Here is a 16,273-nt window from a genome sequence, read left to right on the forward strand (position 1 = left end):
ACTGCTGCAAACTATTCAAATGTTTGACTGACTCTGTACTGGTGTGAATGAGCAGTGTTTGTGTGTCCCGTTCCCTAGGCTTTGCTGTAAGGAGGGCAACCTTTGAGACACAAACATCGGTGCAAATTTTCTGCTTAGTGCAGCTGTTTCTGAAATGAGTGTCTGTGCAGTCATCTGTAGACGCTCACAAAGCCTTCTTGCTCCTGACATTACATCAATTTACAAGACATGAACTGAGCTGACGTAAGTTCTTTTTTAGTTAGCAGACTGTGTCTACATTTGAGGTTTTACTGGCCTGGAGATGTTGGCTGGAGGGGAGACATGCTGACATAGCTGTTCTGGTGAAACTTGGTAATATATAGCAGGTCTGTGTATTAAATAAACAACATCAAAGTTGGCTGCACAGGATATGCTCTGCATACATTCTGAGGTGCCAGCCAAAGTCTAAAAGCTGCTAGCTACATTAGAAATAAATAGCTGCGAAATGTACGTGAATGAAAATAGAATTGTAAGCACTAATCGCTTTGTTAAAAAACAAAATACATTTACATAAGCCTACCTTAGTTTCAGAGGTCCCTTGAAAAATAGACTAATTTAAAAGTACTACCAGGAATGTAACGTAAAAATATGGATATTAAACAATAAGCAATTCTCACAAAAGCAAATATAAACTATTAATTAGCATGACAAATAGCACAATGTTTTGAAAGTGTAAATAGGTGCATTAAAACACATGTACCTTTGTATAGCAAAACGTGTACAGTGTTCACTATTACATTTTATTCCTTGTTCTCCATTATTTATTTTGGAGAAATAAAAACTTTCATTTTACATATGGCTGAGCTTTGTTAAGTTATATGTGAGCAAATTCAAGTCAGTGACCACTGAAAGTCTTTTGTGCAGCACATACCAAAGCAGGAGGCAGGAAGTGTGAATGCTTTCCCTGGTTGTTACTCAGTTAATAGGAACCATTAGATTTTCCAAGGGAATCCTGAAATCTTTCTAATAGACATCATCTGTGCATGTTCATCAGTGCTAGCTTTCTTGGAAAGAAAAAAAAAAAAGAAATCTAGATTAAAAATGACAACATAGCATTTTTTCTTTAAACCACTAGGTTCTCATCTAATTGTACATTTGGAAGTGCACCTACTTTTCTCATCTGCACGCTTGGCTTTGCGCTTAAGGATAGATAGAATTTGGTGCTAGAAGATGTACTACAAATAGGGTATACCAAAAGTACTGGACTGTTATAAACCCTCCAGTTGTATGAGAAAATGTCTGTACAATTCAAAAACAGTTGAACAGCACATGTAATTGAGATAAAGTAATGTTATGCTCTTATTTTTTACAGTGCATGATAATGTAATTAGAAGAAAGAAGTAATGATAAGGAAGCTTTCTACATCATTTTTGTTCCTTTATCACTTAATCCCACACCCAGCAGAATGCCATTGTCTCCCAAGGACCTGAGTGTATTGAATCATTTCCTTTAAGTGCTGGTGGTCATATCCTATCTGTGCCAAAAGAAGGAAGTTACTTGTTTCTAAAATAAGAATAATAACAACAATGCTAAGATAGTTTGTACTTACATATTTAATCACTTTCAGACTAGTGGATGAAAATGCTTTAGTCCCCACCAAGTCATACGGTAGCAGCTAATCTTAATGTTGAGTAAAAAATACAGCTGAAACACTAGTAAACACTACCTTGCTAAAGAAGAAAGTTCTAGTGGTAATAAATACTGCTTAAGCTTAAAACAGATGGTATATACTTACGAAACGCAATCCTGTCTTCTGAAAGTGGTCTAATTGACTTAGATGTCGCCATGAAGGACGTTGTCAGAGCCTTGCCTTGAATAGACATGTCATCTGGAAAGGAATGTAATGGCAGATAGATGGGTGTGTCTCTACCCAAGGATACAGAGGCCTAGAGGAAGTGTAAAAGCCCTTGTAAAGGCTATGTGGAAAAGCACTCACGTTCAGATCATTATCTGTACAATAGACTGCACACATACAAAGACAATCATCTAATATGCAAAGGTTTAAAAAAGGAAATTGCAGGGGAAAAATCATATGGTATATCTGCGTAACTCTGGAGCAGGTGCTGCAATTAGCACTGCTGTCCGAGCTAGTAAAAACACCAGCAAGTGACCAGTAAGGAAGCACCAAAAGAATGGTACAAAAGATAGCCAGGAAAATTGTCAGGAAAGGGAAGCGTGAACAAATCTTGGGAGTACTGGATTTCCTGACCAGAAATACAGCACATGTGGCAAAAAAATACAAAGAGAAGATCTGCTTGTCGATGAGATGTGAACAGGAAATCTAAGGAAAAATAAATAAGTGAGAGAGGACATTTATTGGAGCAAGGAAATCAGGAAATGAGGAGCAATACGTGGTCCTAGGAGTTGATCTTAGCCCTGATTTCATGTACAGGATTTAACCATGAATCTCAGAATCTGCACTGATCAAAGGACAAAGATTGATCAGGAATAGTGTCCAAGTTCTCAGCTGGAGAAGCCATGTGAAGTTCAGAATAGTGAATGCTGCTTAAGAAACAAGAAATTAGTTAAAAACAAAAACAACACAAAAACATACCTGAAAGCTTTCTCTCTGATTACTGAGGAGGGGGATTCTGAAATAGCTTAGAGACTTTCCAAGCTGCAAAAATAAAATAAATAATAATAAAAAAACCCACATTACTAAAATAAAGTTCCATGTTAATACAGTCAACACCCGATATCTTTGTGTGTGTAGTCATACAGCACTGTATGCTTATTATTACAAAAAGGAACACTGACATTGGAACATTACTGTCATTATTCCTTATGGATGCAGCTATTGAGTTGAAGCAAATTTTTTTGCCTTATTATTCAAAAGTTACTCCACACACACAAAAAAAAAAAAATCGTTTTTTTTTTTTTTGAATTATGGGAATAAAATGACAATAGAAGGCAAAATTCACCGAAAAAAATTGCATGACTGACACTTACATTGCAGAAAGCCTCAGGAATACATTCTGATCACAGTTTTGGCTTCTGGTATATACACTACTGGGGTGCAAAGAGGCAGTTGGAATGGAAGCAGCCTCACGGCTGTATTTGCAGTATCACCGGAGAGTGTGTTGGGGAGATTCGGGATACAGCTCCGTATTAAATCCATACCTGCCAGCACGGGGATGAATCTTTTCATGGGTTATCATCAGGTATTCATAAAGCAGCTGTACGACACGTCCTCATTAACTCTTCCCTCCCCCTCCCCCCCTCGCCCCCTGTTCCAAGATATCACTAAATCACACTGTGAAGCTGCTACACGCTTTTAAGAATGGTTCTGCTTCCAGAGTATTGCCGTGAGTTTCCTGAACCACGGCTTAAAAACAAAGCTGATGGGGTTGCCAGAAGTCCTCTCCGCGTGTCACGAGGAGAAGGAACGCACCGAGCTCCCGAGCAGCGGGCAGCGCTCCGCCGCGACGGGCGGGCACACAGCGGAACCCTGCGGGCCCCGGGGGGAGGTCAGTGCCCGGGCCCCGTCCCGCGCTCGGACGTCACGCCCCGCTCGGCGCCCTGAGGCCTTCGCAAACTTCGTGCGGGACAGAAGCGAGGGGCGGGCGGTCGCGCTGACGGGACTCGGGTGGCCGCGAGGGTTCCCGGCGAGCACAGCCCTCACCGGCCCCGCACCCCAGAGGCGCACTAAAACCGCCCCGTCCCGCAGCGGTTCGGAGGATCCGAAGTTTCCGCGGCCGTTGCATAACCACGGCCGGGGCGGGGCGGGGCGGAGGCCGGGCCGCCGGGGTAGGCGGGGCACCCATCGCCGCGGCGCGGCCCGGGGCGGCCCGGCCCGGGGGAGGGCGCCGCGCTGCCCGTGGGCTGACCCGCCCGCCCCTCCACCGGGCCGCGGCCGTCGCTGTGAGGGGGCGCAGAGGCAGTGCCGCACCGCCGCCCGCTCCGGCACGGCGGCGCGCCTCCGGGACCGCCCGGCGTCCCTCCGCGCAGCGGGGCCGGCCCCGGCCGTCGCCCGCTCGCTTCGCCGTCGGGGCTGACGGGGGGGAAGATGAACGCCGCGCCCGCGGCCCCGCCGCCGGGGCAGCAGGTGATCCACGTCACGCAGGACCTGGACACGGAGCTCGAGGCGCTCTTCAACGCGGTCATGAACCCCCGGCCCAGCTCCTGGCGGAAGAAAATCCTGCCCGAGTCCTTCTTCAAGGAGCCCGACTCGGGCTCGCACTCGCGGCAGTCCAGCACGGACTCGGGCGGCCCCCCGCCGCGGCCCGCCGCCGCGCAGCACGTCCGCTCGCACTCCTCGCCCGCCTCGCTCGTGGGCTCGGCCGCCGCGCCTCAGCACGGGCACCTCCGGCAGCGCTCCTACGACGTGACGGACGAATTGCCGCTGCCGCCAGGCTGGGAGATGGCGCTCACGCACACGGGACAGCGTTACTTCCTCAAGTGAGCGAGCGCGGCGCCGGACGGGGGCCGTTCGCGGGGCGGGCGCGGGCGGCGGGGGCTGAGGTGCGAGAGGGGGAGAGGGAGAGACGCGGAGAGGCCCGGGGCGGCGGCGGGGAGGGGCAGAGCGGGGGGTGGGCGGCGGAGTCCCTGCCCGCCCGTGCGGCTCCCGGCTTCTCTTGCGTCCCCTCGCGCTGCCGCTTCCCGCCCGGGATCCGAACGCGATCTGAGCTCGGCGTGGCGATGTGAGGAGTCGTGCGGAGCGCGGTCCGTGGGCGCGGGGCTCCCCTGATTTGGAGACGCGTTTGGACAAATGTGACAGCCGAACCGTCTGTCTGACTGAAGCGTCTTATTCGTGACGTTTGGAATTCGGTTCGAAGTAGCATAATAGGACTGGGAGTACGCAGCAGTTGTAATATGTGCTAAGGCAGCAGCACGTTATTTCAATGGGTTCTGTATCTCTGTTCCGGATTTGCTGTAGGTGAAGTGGCACTGCGATAACCTGGCGAAGGCACGGCTGCAGAATGTTTGGAATCATAGAATGGTTTTAGCTGGAAGGGACTCTAAAAGCCATCTGGTCCCGCTCCTCTGCAATACAGGGACAACTGCAGCTCCATCAGGTTCTCAGAGCCCCATCCAGGCTGACCTGGAGCTTCTGCAGGGATGGGACACCCACTGCCTCTCCAGGCAACCTGTGCCGGTGCCTTACCACTCTTATTGTAAAAACTTTTTTTCTTATATCCAGTCAAAATCTCCCTTCTTTTAGTCTGTAACCATTTCGCCTTGTCTTGACACAACAGGTCCTGCTAATGAGTCTGTCCCCTTCTTTCTTACAGTCCCTTTAGGTACTGACAGGTACTCTCAGGTCTCCCCCGAGCCTTCTCCAGGCCGAACAGCCCCAGCTCTCAGCCTGTGCTGGTAGGGAAAGTGTTCCACCCCTTGCCCTCTTCCTGGGCACACTCCAGCAGGTCCATCTCTCCCCTGTGCTGAGGACTCCACATCTGGATGCAGTACTCCAGGTGTTTTCTAATGGAATAAATAGTGGAGTTGGGCTATGGGTTTGCCCGCTTGTTGCCTGTCAGAATAGGCATATCTTGAGCTTATATGAGACTGCATGTCTGCGTGTATTCAGTCATACCAAGCACAATGATAGGACTTGGGGGAAGGCAGAGAATGTTTTCTTCTTGTAAAAATAACAAAGTACATCATTTACATGATTCTGTAACGATTTCTTTTCTTTGTGGCTTTGGCATCTCCAGAGAGCCCGGTCCTTGAATTCCTTTGTACGATCTGGGTTGTGCTTCTTCTCACCTTCAGAGCAGAGTGGAAATACATTTCTTTCTGCCATTCTGCATGTCAGTGTGTGGGAGCGCTCACAAGGGCCCAGTTTTATGAGTCTGTTGTTAATCTGGTTTATCACCTAACTGAGATATTATTGCTGCACTTTGCATGCATTTTTCTCAGTAGAGCAATACAGAGGAAGGGAAGCTTATAGGAGCACTGTAGCAGATTGCTCCTGAATAAATATTTTATATAAATTCTTGCTAGGGCTTGGCAAGCAAGTGTTCACACTCCAGCTTTAGATCACATAACACAATTCTTGTCTACCATTTGGCTTTGACTGATATCAAAATGCACTCACATGGTTTCACCTTCACCTGTCCCACATTTCTGACATAGATATAGAGTGTTCCAAGATGCTGAATTCTTGTTGGGTCTAAAAAATTGTGGGTCCTGTATTAAAAAAAAAAAAAAAAAAAAGCTGTGGATAAAACCCCGCAGCGTCTGTCATATTTTTCCCAAATTGTATCAACAGTACTGCTCTGATTAACAGCATCCTTTTAATATAAGGTAAATTTTCACCGTGCCTGTAATTTGTTACCTAAATTGGTCTATATGTTGTTCCCACAGTTTTATTTTTCCAGTGAGCACTTTTCTGATTTCCATAAAAATTAATTGGAAAAGCTTTTTTTTGGGGGGGGGGGAACTCAATGCTTCTGGATGTAATACGTAACTATAAACTGATCCTGTTTGATCCACAATATTTTGCTATTTTTTTTTTAAGTGAAAATAGCTTTTTCTGCAGAAATGTAAAATTGTTTATGATAAGTCACATTTAAAGCTATGCAATATTATGTAGGATTCGAGTTAGATGATGCCTTTAAAAGTCCTGTTGGTCAAACCGAGCGTACTAGGTTACGTTTACCTTGAATGGTAAATTCAGGCCACGTTTGTCAAAAAACTGCCATTTCTTTCCAGCCTGATGATAAAAATGTGGTAATACTCATTAGCAAAAGAAAATGGAGGAGAAAACGAATAGTGCATAGCCAGACTGTGTCCTGTTAAAGCCCCTGTGGTCTGTAAAGCAGACAGTTTCTTTTAAACGTATTTTCAAGAACTGTTGGGTGAAAGTTGCAGTGGCTCTCTGTTAGTAATGATCTTGGTTAGCACTGCTGACCAGGAACCAGCTACGGCTTGCAGCACGCACACTCGTGCATGTCAGTTCCTGCAGAAGTTTGCTGGCTGGGGCTTGAAGAAACATAAGTAGCCTGGGGACCACTCCACCCTGTAATTAAATACCAAACCGCAGAAGTGGGGGATGGAAGACAGAGTAATAAACACGCGCTCACAGCAATGTTATCTAAAGCATTTTTTCCCTGTGTGCATGTGTGATTTATTTGTGATAAAAAGGATTTCTGGAAAGACAGGCCAACTGCCTTGTGTAGCTCTTGTGTTGGTAAGTGGGAATGTCTGTTGCCTATCGATCCACATGCAGAGCTGTGTACACATATTCAGTGAAAAGAATTTTTCAAGTATTATTTCCAGCAGTTTGTTTTTAGGCAGTTCAGCCTCATATTTGAAGCAAAGACGAAGCTTTTAATGTTTTCTCAGTGTGTGTAGAGTGCTTTGTGATCAGAGTGTGATTTCATTCCAGAAGTACGGTGCTTACGCTGAACAGATTTGTGAAACTCATTGCCACTTTTAACTTTTATGTGCTTGGGTTTCTTTTTATTTTTTTAATGGTACAGCGAACATTTGCCATACTGGGACATATTTGCCAATAAAAACCTGGTCAAGGACAGAGAGGGCTAATTGCTTTCAGTTTGTGATTTGCTTGAGATGTTTGAACTTTTCCTCCTGGTTTCTGTTGGTTGAAAAGCTTTACTTAACGCACGGACAGCTTTATGTTGCTGAGCAGGTCCAGCAGATCTTTGAGACAAAAAAATAATACGGATGCTATGAGAATAGTTTTTTTTTTTTTTTTTTCCTGCAAACAACAAAACTAGTAGTTTTAAAGCAGTTAAAGTGCTCGGGTGGTTTCCAAATACAGGCATTCCATGAGGGCAGTTTGAGTTAGTTCTGCAGGGGCTGTGATGTTTAATGCCAGCACTGCTCTGAGTGCTGCACAGCACTCCAGGCAGAGGCGCCTTTCTGCCTCGGGAATGCAGTCATACAGCTGTAAGTGGGAGAGGAGAAGGGCAGCATACAAGGAAGCTCTGTAGACTTCTGGTAAAAGTGTGGAAAAATTTGACACCTTCATCTATTCATACGGATGACACTTTTACAGTATTGGTCCTCATTTGCAACCAGACAATGGTGGGATAATGCATGCTTCAAAAACTGGGACTCACACCAATGCATCTTCTTTTGGTCCTTGTAGAAAGGTAGTGCCAAGCGAGAGGCCGTACATCCTTGCTGCTTTTGGTGTGGTGTATTAGAGAGAGGCACTTAGGGAAGAACAGAGCTTTTGGAGCGTTTCGCACACACTGCAGGGGTTTGTGTTTTGCCCCTGTACCCATTGGCTGATCAGGTGTGACTTAGTGGTCCCTTTGTACTCGCATTGCTGCCCTTGGCCGTGTTCCTTTGTTCAACAGAAATTATGCTATGCAAGACTGCTCTGAGGTGCAGTGTTGCAAGTGATGTCTGTCTGAAATTGATGCACCTACCAACTTATTTTAAAGAGTTCCAATCAGGTAGGAAAGCTGTGATACAATATTGAAGTTTGCTCAATGGAAATTCAGATATAGCTCACTTTTGTGCTTCATATTAGAGGTGAACTAATGAGCACAAAACTAAATTTGCAAGCTGTGTTTGACAGTGTTAGAGTGCTATCTGTCTGCTCTGTTAACTGATCAAATTCTGTTTTACTGATGTTGTTACAAAGCCAGAGAACTTCCTTAACGTCTGTGTGGCTGAGAATTGCATTTTATCTCCCTGTGAATATGGAGCCAACATGACGTGCAGAGTGATTTTGACCTCTCAGTGTTGAGGCTAGGCCAGACTTCATTCTTGGCAAAGACTGAGTAGTTGGGCTTTGTCTAGGGGGTCTCTAATACTATCAAATAAGTGATCAAAAAATCTCCTAAGGATCTGTAAGCCACATTTTTCTTCTGAATTTGGTAGTAAGAATGGCTGCAGAGTTTCTAAAGAAAGTTAATAATTACACACTTTTTAATCCAAGATAGTGTCTTCTCATGATCAATGGCTTATTTTCTCAAAATCTGAAACAGTGTAAGCTGTGGTGCGTAATAAAATTCAGAGGTTAATATGATGGTTAAAATATGGTGTTTAATAAGAGGATAGTGGAAGTGGATCTGGAATAAAATTGCTTTGAGGACATGTTCAATTTACAGGAAGTGATGCAGTTCCTGGATTTTCTGTGTTAGGATATGAACTGCATTTTCACTGAACTGTAAAGGGTCAGTGAAGAAAACTCAGCACAGGGCTATGTTGACACTGGAAATGCTGCCAAGAAGAGTTTCCTCTGAAGAAATACATAAGAAGCTTGTTGTGAAGGTTTGTCTAAACACAAAAGTTGTATTAAATTTAGGTATGTACATTCCTAAATGATCTAGGAAATCTCTAAACAATATTTTGTTGATATAAAATTGGATATATTGAACTGATGTATATTTTTAAGCTAGTAATTGAATAATTACTGTCCAGTGCAGAGAAATGCACTGGTTTAGTGAAATTTGCCTTAAGCCCACTCTTTATTTTTTTTTTTAATCCTGAAGAATTTAAGATTGTTCAGGAGTATTTGTTCATTGATGGATGATAATCACACACCATTTCATCATATGAGCTTAATGTACACACTTGCTGTGTGCATAAATCAACCAGAAAAGAATATCAATTAACATAGTTTAGAAAGAAATGTATGGAATAGGCGGAGGTGCTAATGCGATCATGAAAATGTTCTTCTGGAAACATTTAAAGGAGAGTTGGCTTTATGAGTGATTTGGATTGCTCTAAATAGGAATGACCGGTTGTTTTTACAATTTTTGTGTGCTACAGATGATCTTCCCTGGCCATCATAGAATGGCTTGGGTTGGAATAAAACCCTGAGGATCATCAAGCTCCAACCCCTGTGCTACAGGCAGGGCCACCCACCTTCAGTTCTGGTACTAGACCATGTTGCCCAAGGCCCCATCCAACCTGGCCTTGAACACCTCCAGGTACAGAACATTCACAGCCTCGCTGGGCAGCTGGTTCCGGCATCTCACCACACTCTGTGAAGAACTTCTCCCTGACATCTAACCTAAACCTTCCCTCCTTGAGCTTAAAACCATTCCCTCTTGTCCTGTCACTGTCTATCTGAGTAAAAAGTCGATTCCCCTCCTGTTTAAGTACTGGAAGGCTGCAGTGAGATCTCCATGCAGCCATCTCTTCTCCAGGCTGAACAACTACTCCATTTGTAAGTAGGGGACAGGATGCAGAGCCGTCTGCTTCTTAACCTGATGGACCACATCCACACCAAGAGGCTTTGCTGTGCAGAGCCTGCCCAGTCCCTTCAGCTTTCAGTGCTCTCTCTCAAAGCTTATGGAGCTGGTGGTGAAGCTTTGGCTTGCTTCCTGTTTGGATGCTCTGGGTGAAGGAGACAACCTGTTTGTTTCGTTTGCTCCACTTGGTTTTACCCATACCTCCTTCTCTTTATATGTGGAGATTCTCACAGGACAAGAGCTCCTCTGTGACAGAGCACGTTTCATGCCCTGGGGCCTAGCGTGACTAGCAGATGCAGATTGTATGGAAGCAATTAAATCTGAAGGAAATGTAACGTGGGCTGAATTTCAACACACAGACTTATGGCATTTCCCCCCTCGTATTCAGAAGGAGGGAGGAAGAGAAGTGGGTGCAGTATGGGGGTGGGGGTGGATCGTGTTGCATTTGTCAGAGTCAGAATCCAGGCACAGTGTTAACGCTAGCGCCTGCGACTGCTGCATGAACTCTGGTAACGAAGCTCAGAGACATCGCATTGTACTGCAGCACTGTACTGTATCTTCTGTTCCATACCTGTGAGCATTCTCTGGGCAGATGTGACCGAAGCTACTGTGAGGAGACAGAGTTGTGCTTGTTAAAGAGCTGGACAGAATGCGTTGTGTTAGAACTGCAGTAATCGTGAGGTGTTACTTTGAGGAGCTGCAGCAGAAGTGGAGCTGTGGAACGGGAGTTGGCTGCCTACATTTCCAGGGCCTGCACTGGCCATCACTGCGCAGCACGGTGGCAGAGCCACGGTCTGGGAGCAGCTCTCCCTGCAGTGCTGCTCTGTCCAGAGCCATGCACCGCCTGCAGCACACTCTGCTTTGTGAGCCAGAATGCTCGCCCTTTTCACTGGCTTTCAGTCTGTTCCAGATCTGCTTGTGTGCAGTGTTCTGACCGCCCTTCAGGTCTGTGAGTAGAAGGACACTTCATGGAACAACTCAGTTTTTCCCTACACTGCAAGTAAACCTTTCTCCACCTGTGATCAACTTTCCCAGTCTTTCCACTATAGGTATTTTTATGAAATGCTCCGTATTCCTATTTTTCAATGCTTGACTGGTGAGCAATGGTGTAAGCATCACGTAGTGAAGTAAATCTCCTGTCAATAAACTCTTCAACCTCTTTAAGGTTGTATTAACATTTACCGTGTTTCTGAAATTGAAAATTGTGTATGAGCCATGAGATTGCTGTTTTGTGAGGTTTTTAAAGGCCGTGGTTTGGCTTCAATTTAATCTGTGTGTTTTGTTTAAAAGAAGCTCTCACAACCTGACTGCTTTCCTCAGGCCTGGCCCAGCTGCCCAGTCCTGTGCTGTGGGGCGCCGTGCTCTCACTTGCAGTGCTGCTGATGGAGAAGTGTGTGTATCTGCTTTCTGGTGGGGTGTGTGAGGCAGTGGATTAGCAACTGTAGGGATTGATAATGCCAGGCATGAGTGTTAAGAACCGATCAGCTTCTGTTCTTATCAATGAACAATTTCTGTGCATAGAAACTGAGCGCATACAGGAGTAAATACTGAATTTTACTCCATGGAAGTTGTTTCTTACAGTGTAAGCTGGTTGCCATGCCAAGCACATAGAAAACCATGTCCTGGTGAGGGCGGCTCAGCCCTGGCCCACCAGCAGCAGTAGGATCTCAGGGCCCACAGACAGGACCACAGCTGTTCCTCAGTACCCTTTTCAGGATGGCTCTCAGGAACTGGTGAGCATTTGTGCAAACCACATTCTACACCCAAACATGTTTGGAAGTAGAACAAAGTTTTTCGCAGAAGAGACTTTACAGTTGTAAGAGGAAGGCAGTGTGCCTGATTGCAATTTATTAGGTTTACAGACCATGTTTTTAAAGGTCTTTTTTTGCCTGAAAAGTAATTTGGTGGATATGGTTTTGGTGCCTGTGTTTTTGAAAGGAGAAAGACTTTTGGAAAGACTTTGGGTTGTCTGCTTGGCTGAACAGCTGCGACCGAAGCAGCCCCTCAGCTCAGCATCTGCCCCTTGTGAATGCTGCTCCAGCCTGCAGCCAGCACAGAGCGGGTTGCCCCATTGCCTCCTCAGCACAGGCTTTCTGTCTGTACGTGAGTGCAGCCTGTGCTGCATGGCCATTGCTGCACAGTTTCATGGGGAATGCAGTGAAAGGTCAACATATCTGAGCGTACCAGAGCAGATTTTAGCGTGGGAGTTCTTCACAAAAGGTTTTTATGTCATATTTAGTTTTGTCACTATATTTTTCTAATCACTTTTGACATTCTACTCATTCTACTGTATATATTCAAACAGCAGCGTAACTTCTTTTGCCTATAGAGGTGAGGAATTTTTTGCAAATGTGCATGGCTTAATTTCACAGGCACATGTCAAAAGTGAGGATCTGATGTGATGTGAAGTTACTGTGAGAGCTGTGGATCAAAGACTGATGCATTGGTTGATGTATGCGGGTGCAGCATTTGACTCCTGTGAGCCCCATGTGTGGAGCTGTGGCTGCCAGTGCCCTCGTGCTGCTCTGGGGGCAGCACCCAGCTGGGGGGTGGCTTCTCACAGGGAGCTGTCTCTCAGCCCTGATGTCACCCAAATGTTAGATCATGATTGTAGAGAAAAAACTTTCTGAGAGGTGACAGAGGGTTCTACTCTTCAGTTCCATTTTATACAGACGTTTTGTTTTAATCTGCTGCTGCAAGACATGATAGTGGAGAATCAATGAAATTATGCCACTCCTCTGGTCACCATAAGGCTGGATGATGGAAGAGATTTTCTGGTGAGATTATTTACATCTTACTGAAAGTAGAATGATAAAAGATTGGTGTTTAGGAGAAATTAAGGCATTTCTGAAGATTCTGCACTGAGGGTAGTCAGTATATTGCAAAAGGTATCTAAAAGGTATCTTAGCTAGGAAAGATTCTGTTTTTAGATGTTCTCAGGATTAAAAAAAGAGCAAACACCTTTTCCAGTCATCCCAAAGGTGAAAACAGAAAATCCTCAATCAGTCCTCATATTCAAAGATGGGGGGGGAGGGGGGAGGGGTGTGCACAGTTCCAAAAATAAAATTAAAAAATATATTAAAAATCACCTATTAATGAAAACTTCTGGAGCTACTGATTTTGCACTGCTCTTGCTTCAATTATGTTCTGCTCATATTTTTAATTGAGTAAATTTTATTTACTCAAAGTCCACCCTCTCTGTACCCTCCACAGAATAGATAAAGAATGTGGAAAGGTTAGTTTCAAAGTTATTCTGATGGCCTTGTGAAGGCCTCAGCTAGCAGTTGCTGGTACAAGGATTGTGGATGTGATCAGCGGTAGTGGAGCTTCAACTGAAGGTCACCCAGCCAAAACTCTGAACTTGTTGGTAGCCTTGGGAACACTGGTTATTTTTCCTTTCCTCTTGATTTTTATTTACGTATGTACAGGGAAAAATAAGTTCTCTGGGAAGTCTGAGGCATAAAGCAACAGATCTTTTTTTTTGATGTTGCACTTAGCTGTGCGTAGTTCCACAAATGTTTAATCTTTGAATTAATTGTTCACTTTGGGTTTAGGGTTTTGCTTTTAGTTTTTTCCTAAAGGCAATTCCAGCAGGTTTTCTTGCTGCATGAAAGGTCTTTTATGGTTGTTTTATAATTCAGTGGAAATAAAACAAGCTGATGCAATGACAAGGCAGGGGCCGAGCTACTCTGATAGTTTAAAATGTTTTTATCATCTCTATAATTCAAAATTACAAGAAAACAAAGGAAAATGTGAAATTCAGTTTTCTGAATTCTGCACATGAATGACATACTCTGTGGGAAGATCACCTTGACTGCAATTAAGGAGTACTTGCAACATGGAAAACCACCAGAAATTAATCTGACTGAGTGAGCTGAAGTCTCTGAAATCTGCCTTTGAGGTAATGCAGGGATTTAGATCCAGCTGAGGATCAGTGCCACCTATTCCACAGTCTTTGCAGATTCATTGCACAGAGTAATTCAGATATGTCGGATAGTTTGTAACTGCTGACAACTGCTGGACCAGTGCCAGCTCAACAGCCTCAAGCATCTTCATCCCAAGCTCTTAAATTGATTCTGGTCTTTTGATTACAGAATACAGATTTTCTCCTAATAAATAAATTTGGCTTGTTGGTGATTTTTATTTTTCTTCTTAATGGCTGTACTAGGAACAGTGGGGAAAAAATATCTCAACTGAAGTTCTTCTTGGGGCCACAGGAAAAGAGCATATCACTGCAGAAATTGCACCTAACACAGAAGTGATGTTTGTCCTGACTGTTGTTATGCATATGAATGTTGCAGCTAGCCTTTTAAGACAGTGTTTTCGATACTGACAGAAAGAAAATGTTCTCTTTGAGTCAAAGCTCTGCCAGCCATTAAAATTGTAATCAGTAAGTGAATTTTTACTTAAATCACATTTAAAAACAAACAAACAAAACAACAACAACAAAAAATGGGTGTTAATTGCTGAAAGATCAGCAGTTTACAAATGATTTACTCTATCCCAGTATTCCTCTGACAGTGTAATTCCAGTAGGGATATGCAAGAGTCTGGACTTGCTGGACCTGAGTAAATCCTGCAAACTCTTCCTTTACACTGAATTCTCAAAAAAAAAAAAAAAAAAAAAAAAAAAAAAAAAAAAAAAAAAAAAAAACAGGCTTCAGAAACCTGTGTGTTAAGAATGGCAGTGCTGGCACCCCGACTTCATTGGGGTTGTAAGCCATGGCTTTAGGGGCACGTATGTGCTGTATGTCCCACATCACAATTCAGTTATACCTAAAGAAAAATGCTCTCTAATCCTAACCGTGTTTCAGCTGATAGTAGCTGAAGTGAAAGGAACATGCAGGATGATCATGCTTACCTCTCACTCAGGTAAGGATCTGAATACTTTCATTATTGAAAACCATGAAAGTACCAGCAAATTATTACATTTTACCAGTTAAATTTTAAAATAGGGCTGTTTTATTCCTGTCCTTGGAGTGCCAATAAAGCATCACAAATACTCATTAAAATGACGAAGCTTCTTGCAGGTCCTTACGTTCTCACAAAGTGTCTTTTGACTCTTAGTAGTGAGCTTGTAGTTTGTAACTGAACAGTGCACTCCACTGTGAATCCGTGGGACGCGGCTATCCTGGTAGGTGGTATTTCTGTACATTCGTATCAGCTTAAGGGAAGTCTTGCTTGTCCATACATATACCTACACTTTGGAAAGGTAGGTTTGCTTTTGAGTGGAATACATTTAATCAGAATATTACCACAGTGTCAGAATTGACAGCAGCTCCCTTCCTTCAGCAAAATCTTATTTACAATCCTGACTTCATTTTAAAATGCTCTATGTAATCTATGTACACTGAGCAGAACTGTCACCTTTCCTCAGCTGAGGTCAACTATCAGCTAGCAGACATTGTTTCTTTATTTTGGAATGGTTTTGTCTGGGCAAAGATTTGGTCTCTTACCCAGATCCTGTTTTTCGTCTGTTTTTGATGGCAAATGGTTGCATTTCCCATCCATTTGCAAATAGTGACTGTCTGGCAGGATTTCCTGGGTACGCGGTGGTTTCAGATTATAAAAAGCAAGCTTTCTGAACTCTAGTGATTAATGTGGTTATTTGTATGGACTTCTCTTCCATGGGAGCCAATCAATTCATCCTATGGAAGATGAAAATAAGACTCCAGAACAATTCATCTGCCAGCTAATGACCTCTATCGTGAATCGCAAAGAAAAAAAGAATTGAAGTAGGACTCCTTTGTGTACTGAAATTTTTTGAAGAGCAGGAACCAATATTCTGGGAATCCATGTTTTGTAAGAAACTCCCCCAAAAGCTATTTATACCCTGATCCATTTTTATTTAGTGGAATGAGGTACTGAGGACCTGTGGATCAGGAGTTATGTGAGCTGAACAATGGATAATGGGATCTGACTATGAAAAGTACCATTTATATATTAAAACTTCTTCTGTATTCCAAACTGTCCTTGAAAATTAAAAGCAGGGATGTAATAAAAACGTGTAAGTCTGCAGACGCTACAGGGAGCATTCAGTTTTTCATTTGTTTCTTGTGAGTCCATTCACTAGAAACAGTGTGATTTTTCCTCAGTGTGTATGTCAGCTAGCGGATG

At 44.0% G+C, this 16,273-nt stretch overlaps 1 protein-coding gene across 1 annotated transcript in view; it reads left to right on the forward strand.

Moving 5' to 3' along the window:
* Nucleotides 1-4,045: 4,045 nt before the first annotated feature.
* WWTR1 (WW domain containing transcription regulator 1) overlaps nt 4,046-16,273 on the forward strand; it is a gene marked incomplete at both ends in the record, with an annotated part of 42,183 nt that continues 29,955 nt past the window's right edge. The window contains one exon of the mRNA XM_079539585.1: nt 4,046-4,437. Within this exon, the coding sequence (XP_079395711.1) occupies nt 4,046-4,437 (392 nt within the window). The remainder of the gene's footprint in view (nt 4,438-16,273) is intronic.

This window comes from Tetrao urogallus (genome assembly GCF_951394365.1).
Source record: "Tetrao urogallus genome assembly, chromosome: 9".
Lineage (NCBI taxonomy): Eukaryota > Metazoa > Chordata > Aves > Galliformes > Phasianidae > Tetrao > Tetrao urogallus.